General features: G+C 43.7%; 2 protein-coding genes across 8 annotated transcripts in view; one reads left to right on the top strand and one right to left on the bottom strand.

Annotated features, from left to right (window-relative positions):
• Nucleotides 1-3,575, top strand: part of LOC126572522 (high affinity cGMP-specific 3',5'-cyclic phosphodiesterase 9A) — a 116,131-nt gene extending 112,556 nt beyond the window's left edge. For all 7 annotated transcript variants that reach the window (XM_050231905.1, XM_050231906.1, XM_050231901.1 and 4 more), the window contains one exon: nt 1-3,575. This exon is cut by the window's left edge and continues 3,134 nt beyond it. The gene's annotated coding sequence lies outside the window, so the exon portion shown is untranslated.
• A 197-nt stretch (nt 3,576-3,772) lies between these two features.
• Nucleotides 3,773-5,702, bottom strand: LOC126572521 (estradiol 17-beta-dehydrogenase 11-like). The gene is made up of 5 exons (XM_050231900.1): nt 5,066-5,702; nt 4,719-4,895; nt 4,372-4,628; nt 4,183-4,311; nt 3,773-4,106 (listed from the first exon to the last, which is right to left on the bottom strand). Exons 1-5 carry the CDS (start codon nt 5,426-5,428, stop codon nt 4,034-4,036), a joined length of 999 nt encoding a protein of 332 aa, XP_050087857.1. The 5' UTR covers nt 5,429-5,702; the 3' UTR covers nt 3,773-4,033.
• Nucleotides 5,703-10,324: the final 4,622 nt, after the last annotated feature.

Genomic DNA, 10,324 nt, shown 5'->3' with positions numbered 1-10,324 from the left:
CATGGTGTGGTGACAGAAACCGAATTTACACCCTAGCAAGAACGTAGCAAGTGCCCCAGAGCGGAGAGCGAGCGAGCGAGCTGTTCAATATTTCTACGGTGGAAGAGGAAAGAGAAAGTAGCAGAATAATGCTGTCACACGGAATGAGACTGAAAGAGAGTTTTAGAACCTAGCAACGCGGTGGACGAATGTTTTGCCCAAACGAGGCCTAAAAAGATTTGAACAAAGAATCGACGTGGTAGCACACTCGGTCGTTAAGGTTGATCATCTTCCAACTGGTTTCCTAGATAAATATGTTTACTTTTTTTGCTAATTTATTGCTTCACTTAGTGGATACAGAATTGATCCATTGTTCCGTTTCGGTTTGCCTAATGGCAGGGTTTTACGTTTGTTTTCTGTTTTTTTTTTCCTTTCAAAAACTGCAGCCAAAAGAACGTAAGATAAACCATAGAACCGAAGATGCAAAAGAGAGCACATGGAAAAAAGCTGTGGCAAAACAAATATACAAACATAATGAGAAGAGTTAGAAGGGGACATAATAACAAAAAGAAAACCAAACCGGATCATTAACCTACTCGAGCAGGCTGCAGGAAAATCGGCCACGCGCGATACCTGTAGCTGTATGATATTAGTAGCTATGATTAACAATCATGTTGCAGGCGACATTAATAATTAACTGGAACGAACACAACACACGGCCATTGTCTACTCAAAGCTGTTTAACAGAGTGTTAATGAATGTATATTGTGCACGTGCGTATACTAATGAACAATAATGATCTCGGGCGAGAGGCTATGGTCCCGAGGATTGCAACTGCAACTGTTCGAATACTAGAGAATAGCCGGTAGTTCAGCTATTCAGCAACACAGCTAAGCCCATCCCGCGGGGGCGCGTCCCTTCCCTTTCACTATTGTCACACAGAACCCTCGCCGCGAATCATATGCAAAAAGCAACACACATGGTGACGAGACCCGGGCACACATACATACACATCTGTCCATCTTATCTGCTTCCAGAATGCGCACAGTTGATGCGCACCGGGCACATGCACTTGCAGACATGCTCTCTAACTGGTTTCTGCGTTTTACCTTCATTTTAACATCTTCCATCTAACACTTTTCGTTCCCATCTCTGCTTTTCCGTTGTTGCTGCTGTTGTTGTTGTTGCTGTTGTTGTTATCTCTTATTAGTATAGCACGAGCTAGTTCCGCTTGTCAATAGCATGGAAGTTTTAGCCAAATAATAGTCTCATATCGTATCGCTGATGCTATGAGTGACGATAGAGCGCAACGGATAATAAGCATATAAGTACCGAAAGGAGAGGAGCACGAAACCAATCCGTAATTTTAATATTAAGGTGAAAAGATATTGTAAAAGCAAAAAACAAACGTATGTTTTCCAACCCTCCGTATAAGGTTAACTATACAATTTGGAAACCATTTGCCCCCCGGACTGCGAGCTAGGCTACCGTGGCGGAATGTTTGTCACCGGTAGACAGTGACTCCGGGTAACTTAACCGTGTGCCCAAAACGAAAGCAACCGAGAAACAGCACTAAACTTAAACAATCAATCCCATGGACACGGACACAGGCGCGGAGTAACGAGCGAAGCGAAGTAGCGCGTATCGAACACTTGGTGCTGGGAGCCAAAGTACTACTAGATCGTGGCCGCTAGAGAGCGCGCGTTTGATTAGAGCAGAATTTGATATTGTGTAGGCACGTAACAATCAGGAAAAATCTATTGTTCCACCACCTTGCATCACCACAAACAAAAAAACTCACACACGACCCCCATCATGAAGCGTAGTTTAGGATCTCAAAAATGTCAAATTAGTGTAAGGGCCGCCGCCACGCCGTAACGCGAAACCTTCCCTGTTTTCGGGTTTTTGTCGGGACAATGGGCCTCCTTATGCGAAATGCATGGGCATTTGAAATGGAGCTTCACCGACGCTCTGCGAGGAATAGGAATGGAAGGCGTGATATGTAATGTGCCATTAGCGAACTTAATCCCTCCCCCTCCCCAAACACCTTCTCCCTTCCATCCTCTCTCCGAAACCAGCTCGAACCGATGATAATTGACTTATCTTATAGAGAAGAATCGCACGTTAGCGAGTGCACCGCTGTGTACCGCTCGTAGATGGAATAGGCAATGGTCCTCGGTGGTCTAATTCCTTCCAATCCGTCGATCCGAGATAACGTGACCAGGTGACGCTACTCTTGAAATGGACCAATAGAAGCGAAAATAGATGGCGGAAGAAAACGCTTGGGAAACATTGTGTGAACACGGATAGCACGTTTTTTTGGGGACTGTCTTCGGGGCTCCTAGGATAGTGGGATATTTAGTGAAACAACTAGCGAAAGCGAAAGCGAAAGCGAAGAAAATCTATTGTAAATAATGGACCGAGAGTTGCGTTAACGCAAGAGGCAGAAAGAAGCAGTGTATTAAGTGAAACCAATTAGAACAATTAACAGACCCCTGTCGAGAGGAAAGAGAGAAAGAGAGAGGATGTTCGATCCGAAAATCCTTATAAGCAGAGAAAAAGCAAACCAACCCCTAGTAGAACTCACAGCACTTTGTGTCATAGTTGGAGCAGATGTCGTCATAGTCGATCCTCTGTATATGTGTGTATACTTGTGCATGTGTGTATGTGTGTTTGTTCGGGAGATAGATGCTCCAACCGAGAAGGAGGAACCAATTCTATGAATGATCGCAGGAGCTGCGCACCTTTTCGGCAGAGGAAGGGGAGATCGATAAAAAGGCTAAGCTTCTGAAGCTGGTCCTGGGTCCTGCCATGGGTCGCTTCGATCGCACTTTCTTCGGTGATACCGAACTACCCCTTTGCTAGCGATTAGCTTCCGGTGGCGACGGTTTTGTACAACGTTTCTCAACCACTCCCTAAATCAACCAAAAATAATGCGAATAAGATACGATGTTTCAGTTTAGCCTCAGATGATGTGCTGTGGTGTGTTTGTGTGTGCACGTTAGGGGAAGATACATTACGTACGGTAGTCATCTACTGCAGCAGTATACGCCTAGAACGCCATCCGTGACTTCCCTTGCTGCCCCTTGGTGACTCCGTGCAGGCTGGGCCTGCAAGATGTAAACCGGAAGGGGCACCGTTTGATTCCCTGTATGTTGCGTGGAGACGACGAGACGACGGACAAGTGTTATCAAAGCAAATTGTATTGTTAAGACTACCACTACTATCGCTACACTAGTAGAAAAGATGGACAGCATACACGCACACACACAGACACACAAACACACCGAAAGCGTAACGGAGCCTATAGTGTCGCAGGAAGTTTAAGCAACAAGTTCTGTTACGCTATTGCTATCATTATGATCATTATTACAATTATATTATCCTTATTATTAAAATTAGTATCATTATAATTATTATTATTATTATTATTATTACTATTATATTATAGTTTTTATCACTACGATTAGCACTGCAGGGTGAGAACGTGTAACCTCCCCCCACGAGAGAACTAATTAACGATCTGGACTGGATGGAACTATTGAGAGGAAATAAAAAAAAACCTATAGATGTAACAATACAACGTGGAAAATCCGCACCCGTCTTCCGGAAGTCAATGTAAGGTCAAATATCCGAAATGCATTCTAGGGGGTCATGTGCATTTACTCTTGTTATGTCCTCCCACAGAAGATCCTTTCATCGCTTGCAGTCGTGGCAGAAGAAATCCTAAAAAAAGGTCAATTTAAATTTCCTACTTTGCTTACACATTTCAATCAGCCGTTTTTCACGATAATTCTTTTTATTCCGAGAACTAAGCAACACACCCAAAAAATCTTTCCAAGCATGATCATCCCGCATCTTTTCACTGTCGTGTCACAAAACTTCTTAGGATCAACCACAACTTGTATCAGCCTCACGGCCATAATTTAGCGGTTCTACCATTAAATTTTGTGGCATGAATTAGCTACTGAATAGTTTTATTCATTTGTTCTTCCACAACCGATTTAAACTCATTGCTGACCTACTATGATCGTCAACATTCGACGCACGGTAGCTAGTCCAGCAGCTTAACCTCTCCCTGTGCCATAGTAGCCGTTAACAGTCTTTTAACTTTGATTGGCAAATTGCTGAAATGAAACGGTAAAGGATAGGTTAGCTGCAATCTCATCGTCCTCTTCCTAACAGGAACAATAAAATGCTTACTCAAATATTGCCAGCTGATACGGCCTGGCCACATCCGGAACTATCACCTTTCGCTGATTCGTTCTGATAGCCTTCACGACACTTTTACCCAGTATGGCCGGTTCGTAGATTGGCATGCGTGTAAGCCCACTGTAAAACGTGACAAAGGGCTTAACGAAGATCAACGCAACATCCCCTCTGCACACTTACGACGATCGTTTAAGGACACTAATAGCTTCCTTGCGTGTGTTGAAGGCAAACGGAAAGACGGTCGTCGTGTGGACATGCTCGGACTGCCCTCGCAGATACAGATCATCCTCCAGGGCGTCCATATAGCCGCGGATGGCAAACTTGGTCGTCGCGTACGTCTTTGCCCATCCCGGGGCCACATATCCGGCAACGGAACTAACTGCCACGATGTGTCCCTTTCTTCGCCGGATCATACTGTCGAGAAACACTTGCGTTGTCTATACGGAAACGGAAGCCAAACGGTAGATCATCATGAATCTGTAAGCTGCCAAAAACAATGACGGGATACTGTATGCCGAGCGTCGTACCCAAATGCCTGCCAAAACGTTGACCTCCATGCTGCGTTTTATGTACGATGGTAAGCTGTCCAGTGTGAAGTTGGTGGGCAGGATGGCCGCATTGTTAACCAGAATATCTACCGGGCCAATGTCACGCTCAACATCGCGCCCCAGCTGCCGCACTGCCTCATAGTCCGACACATCAACCTACAATACCGGAAAAGGGGTTGTACTATATTTGACCGATAAAAAGCTCAGGTTGAGAAGGATGATTGGCATCATTCGGCCACCCCAAATTGAACGATGTGTGACGCCGTGCCCGGCTTATCACTGCGCGCGACCTTTGTACGGCGATTCAACAACCAGCGATTCGTTACCTTGTACGCCACGGCAGATACATTGTGCTTCCGCAACCGGGCCACCGTCTCACGGGCATTCACTTCATCCACATCTACCACGGCCACGTTGCAGCCTTCCTTCGCTAGCTCGAGGGCGATCGCTTGACCGAGCCCATTTGCACCGCCCGTGACCAGCGCCGTCTGGCCGGAGATGGACTTCATCTTGGGAGCCGCGAAGCAGCTGGTCAGTGCTTCCCACCACAATGGTATCGATTCCACCACAAACAGCATCATGTTCAGCACCATTTCCACTGCCTCGCGGATGCGCTGGACGGGTGTTTTCAGTGGGATCGGATCGGCCGACTGGTACGCTACACTTCCGACCTCGGTAAACGCCATCATTGATGCCACACGGTGCCGGTGCCTTTATGGGTCGCTTCGTCACTGTAAACTCAAACCTTCGCTGCTTTACGGTTCAGCAAAGCGTGAACGATCAAGCGCAACTGAATCCCTTTAGTATCGGTGGACTACCGCGAATGGTCCCCCGGTTACTGCTCGCAATCTTATCCAATTGGACGCATAATCAATGCCTAGATAAGGCCCTCCGAGACGGCTCGATTGGGGCTCCCGTGGTGTGGCTAATGATTTGCTACAACCTGCTCCACTAAACCGCCTGAGAATCAAGAGTGAGCTCGGCGGTCGTCGGTAGCGATACCCGTTGATTAGACCAATCGGTTCGAACTGGTAGCACGCGAACAATCAGATCCTTCCGCTAGATTTCGGCTGGATGGAAGAACTCTTCGCACTATGCACTACACGAAAGCAATCAAGCACAAGTATTTATTGGATTTTGTTTTATCGATTTATACAGTAACAGTAGCGCAATGCACACGATTCACACGAGTTTAGCTGAGAATGAACTGATAGCGATTGCAAAGTTTGTTTCAATGCTGGTGACGGTTCGATGCTTAGACGATGGATTACGTCACCATCTTTTATAATTACTCTCCACTGCTCTCGCTAACCGGTTCCATACTGTGCCGCTAGTTAATTACCTAGCGCATAAAAGCAAGTCCACATTAAGGAGTGTGGCTACGTTTAAATGGGGCCGAAAACTGGTTCACTTTTGAGGATTTTTTGTGACGAAGCAAATTCAACTTGAGGAAAACAAAATCCATCATAGTAGCTCCGCGCATCGTCAGGTTTAGTTCTATAAATCCACAAGTTGTACAAAATACTCTTGAAAGAATCAACATATTTATGTAAAGAAAGCATCAGCTTCCCCTAAAAGAAAGCTACAAGCAACACACGATGCACCACACAACACAGAAAGCAATAGTTGATCTGCGACTGTAATGTTGAGTTAAGTGCGAACGCGTCTTTTAATTCTGGAGATAGTTCCGATGCATCTCTCGCCCACAAACACGGCTGCACTGATCGACCAGCCAATGATAAGAAATATCCAAAATGGTACCAGATGCTTCATTTTGATCAGCTCATCCGTGATGACGTACCGTTTACGCTGACTCTCCATGAAGTTGTCGAATTGGCGTCTACTAACATCCATGTAGCCGAATGCACGTAGCCAGTTAAGATGCAGCGAGAAATAATCTTTAAGCGGATTGGCTCCCCTGGCAAAGATGTACTGCGCACGCAACCTGTTCAACGTTTCCGGAAGAATGAACGATGCTTTCCTACCAATGATAGGATCGATTGCCATTTCATAGCCAATAACGAACGAGGCATGCTCCACAGTGTCCAGATGAGCGCAGGCATCACTGAACGGTTCACACACCGTTTCCGGCACAGCCCGTTCTTCAAACCGAGCTGACAGGTTGGCATCGATTGTGACAAATATCCTCTTCTGATCGTCAGTGTAGAGAACGGGTATGTCTGTCGCGAAGAACTCTTCCAACGTAGCTGGATCACGTTGAAATCGATGAACCAACAGATGGGAGGTCACTTGCGCTAAGTAGCTCTCGATAAGCACAAAGATCACAACCTCCATCGTGATTTGAAGGAGTGCTTTCAACGGTGGCCTACCAAACGTTTTCCTTAGTTGCCTCCCTATCTTAGTGTCGCCTTTGGCCAGATACAGTGCGATCTGCGCAAATCCTATCAGACAGGCAATCGTTATCCACAGAGTATTGCTGAAGGGACGCAGAAGTATCTCGAAGTGGTTAGGATGCAGCTTTCGTGGAACTACCAGACAGATGTCCATTGTTTCCGGGAGCACAATCTTTGGGAAAAACTCGTTCACAACAGACCAACGTGTTAATGTGAAGTCCACGGTACGCCTTAACAAATTCTCGTACGCCGTTTGGTGCAGCTCCGTTACATTCATTGTTTTACCATATAGATGCAAAATCTTTAATGTGATTCGAGCATAATTTCGTAAACTCATAAATATGTTGTAGTCAATACCGGCCGTTTGGCGAAAATCACTGGAGAATGTATAAGGATACATCGACAGAACTTGGGCGGTAACGGGCAAATATTGTAACAGATGCACAAACCGATGATAACTGTATGCTTGGACATTCAGTGGAACAGCTACATTAACGGAACCACTGGCAAACGACACACTGTACCTCATCGTAGTTCCATAGCGTTCTCCTGTCACACACCAATAGGCAATAGCGAGACGTTCAAAATATGTCGCCAGGACGGACAGTATTTTAGGATGTTTCACTGCCTCATCATCGACCAGAACCAGAAGTTTAGCTTTCCACTGCTGTGGGACTACGTCGAAATACATTTCGAACGAGTGTCGCAACCGTTCCTGTAGTGAGAATGTTCATAATAATACCAGAATGATTAAATCTTAAGCAATACATACGTATGTTTTAACCTCCAGATACAGCACTGCCATTGCGGACTCATCGAGTGATGCAATGCTCTGGTTGCTACCCAATATAATTTTCGGTAATGGTTGCGAAAATCGAAGAAATGATTCAAACCACTCTCGCCCGTCGAGATTGACCAGATACAGCGAGCGAACCGATTGCTTGAGCGCATCATGGATAAACTGAACGGTAGAGTTGGGCAAACTGTAGGAGCTGACCAGTGGAACTACTAAAAGTAACCAAAAACTCCACCAAAGATAGTACAAAGTGAAGAGATTCATGGCTTTGACACTATCCGATCGGGAACGAATGAATGACTAGAGCAAAGCATCGCACTTAGCTTGGACACGAAATCGATGGTGCATTAATTAAAAGAGACATACAGAAGTTTAGTTCCCCGGGGGACTACAAGGGGCATTTTCATATTTGATTGTAATGTGAGGGAATCATTGCAACTTTTAATTATAAATTTGAACCAATATACAGGGTGAGGCAAAAAAACTGCAACACATTTAAAACGCCATATATTTTTCATTTTTGTTTGGAATTTTTTGAGTAAAACCAAAAAATGTCGGGAATTTCATAAACTTTCAGAATCAGTTCAGTTGTTTATGGTATGTTACTGTTTGGGTGAATTATGATCTTGAGACGGTAGAAGAAACCATCGCTCGTTGCCCGCAGAGTGCTTTGTGGTATTTTGGCTCATTCTTGGAGAAGCGTTTGCTAAAGCTGGTCAAAACTATGTCATTTTTTAGGTCTAACCATGGCCTTCAAAATACCGCAAACGGAGAAGTCCTGCGCTTTTTGCGCCCATAGATATTGACAGCCAATGAGACATGGAAATGAAGTGTGAAATGTTTCTTTACGCTAATCTCATGTCTCGGTTGCTTTGAGGGAAGGTACAGAGTCCTTTTGGAGTCTCTAGGGATTTCGCATGAATTGTTTGCATTTCTAGGACTGCAATGAACCTTTTAATAGCTTTAGAAACATTAATTTGTGGATTTATATCGCATCCACCGAACGAAAATGTGCGAATAATGTGAAAAATTGCGTGTTATCGCATCTCAACCCATTATCAACCCGGTTTATGCGTCGTGGTGGCCAGCCGAGAGTGTAAATTATCAGCTGACTTTCCTGGAAACTAAATCCCATATTTTTTTTCGTTTAAAAACTACAGGATAACGAATGGTTTCTCATCAAAGAAAACAAAGTTCAGAATTTCATCACTTGCGGCCAAGCGAAGCAAGGCCTCTTCACGGTCTCAAGACCATAATTCCTCCAAAAAGTGACATACCGTAAAAAAATAAACTGATTCTGAAAGTTTATGAAATTCCCAACATTTGGCCAGCCGAGAGTGTAAATTATCAGCTGACTTTCCTGGAAACTAAATCCCATATTTTTTTTCGTTTAAAAACTACAGGATAACGAATGGTTTCTCATCAAAGAAAACAAAGTTCAGAATTTCATCACTTGCGGCCAAGCGAAGCAAGGCCTCTTCACGGTCTCAAGACCATAATTCCTCCAAAAAGTGACATACCGTAAAAAAATAAACTGATTCTGAAAGTTTATGAAATTCCCAACATTTTTTGGTTTTATTCAATAAAATCCTAACAAAAATGGAAAATATATGGCGTTTTAACTGTGTTGCAGTTTTTTTGCCTCACCCTGTATTCATTTATTTTTCATCCAACTACTATTTTACCAAACATACGGCTCGCCCGTCCTTACATATGTTTAAAAAAAACTACTATTTTATGTTCTGTAATGTTATTTGGTATCAATTATCTTAAAATATTATTGTATGAGAGGAAAATTTCAATCTAGTCGCACTGAATGCTCCATTGTTTACGCAGGCACCTTCGTAACTAAGGCTTCCTTTAGTAGATCACTTTCAGAAAATAGAATGAAAGTTACGAACAACGATTACAACGATTTATGGGATTGAGTTCATTTTTAGACAACATTTCATTGAGGATAAAAAAATCAAAATTATAAAATAATCCATACTGACCTAACAAGAAAAAAAATGCCTAGTGTTGCAGCTGGCTGGAAGAACTCTTTGCTCTGTATACTAAACTAATTCAATCAAACACAATTGAATCAATCAAACACAAACACAATCAGCAAACATTTATTGGGTATTTTTATCGTTTTATGCAGTAACAATAGCAAAGCACACGCTTCACACAAGCTAAGCTGAGAATGAACTGATAGCGATTGCAAAGTCTATGTTACTGCTGTTGACGGTTCGAATCATAGAAGATGGATTACGTGATCATCTTATACAATTATTATCGATTCATTGCCGCTAAGCACGTATCTTCCCAGCCCCTAAAATTTCATAGTCAGATAGCTATAATAAACACACGATGCAGCACAAAACGAAGAATCCAACACTTGATCTAAAGTTGTAGACAATTTTCCCAATATAATGTGGATGAGTTAAGCGCGA

This window comes from Anopheles aquasalis, chromosome 2, assembly GCF_943734665.1.
Source record: "Anopheles aquasalis chromosome 2, idAnoAquaMG_Q_19, whole genome shotgun sequence".
NCBI lineage: Eukaryota > Metazoa > Arthropoda > Insecta > Diptera > Culicidae > Anopheles > Anopheles aquasalis.
Note: the sequence above shows the minus strand (reverse complement) of the source record. Positions and strands in the feature narration are given on the sequence as shown.

Coding starts and splice junctions, on each gene's coding strand:
- LOC126572521 (XM_050231900.1), bottom strand. CDS start 5,428: ATGATGGCGTTTACCGAGGTCGGAAGTGTAGCGTACCAGTCGGCCGAT. Junction 4,896..5,065: donor TATCTGCCGTGGCGTACAAG/GTAACGAATCGC, acceptor CCGGTATTGTAG/GTTGATGTGTCGGACTATGA. Junction 4,629..4,718: donor ACGTTTTGGCAGGCATTTGG/GTACGACGCTCG, acceptor GTTTCCGTATAG/ACAACGCAAGTGTTTCTCGA.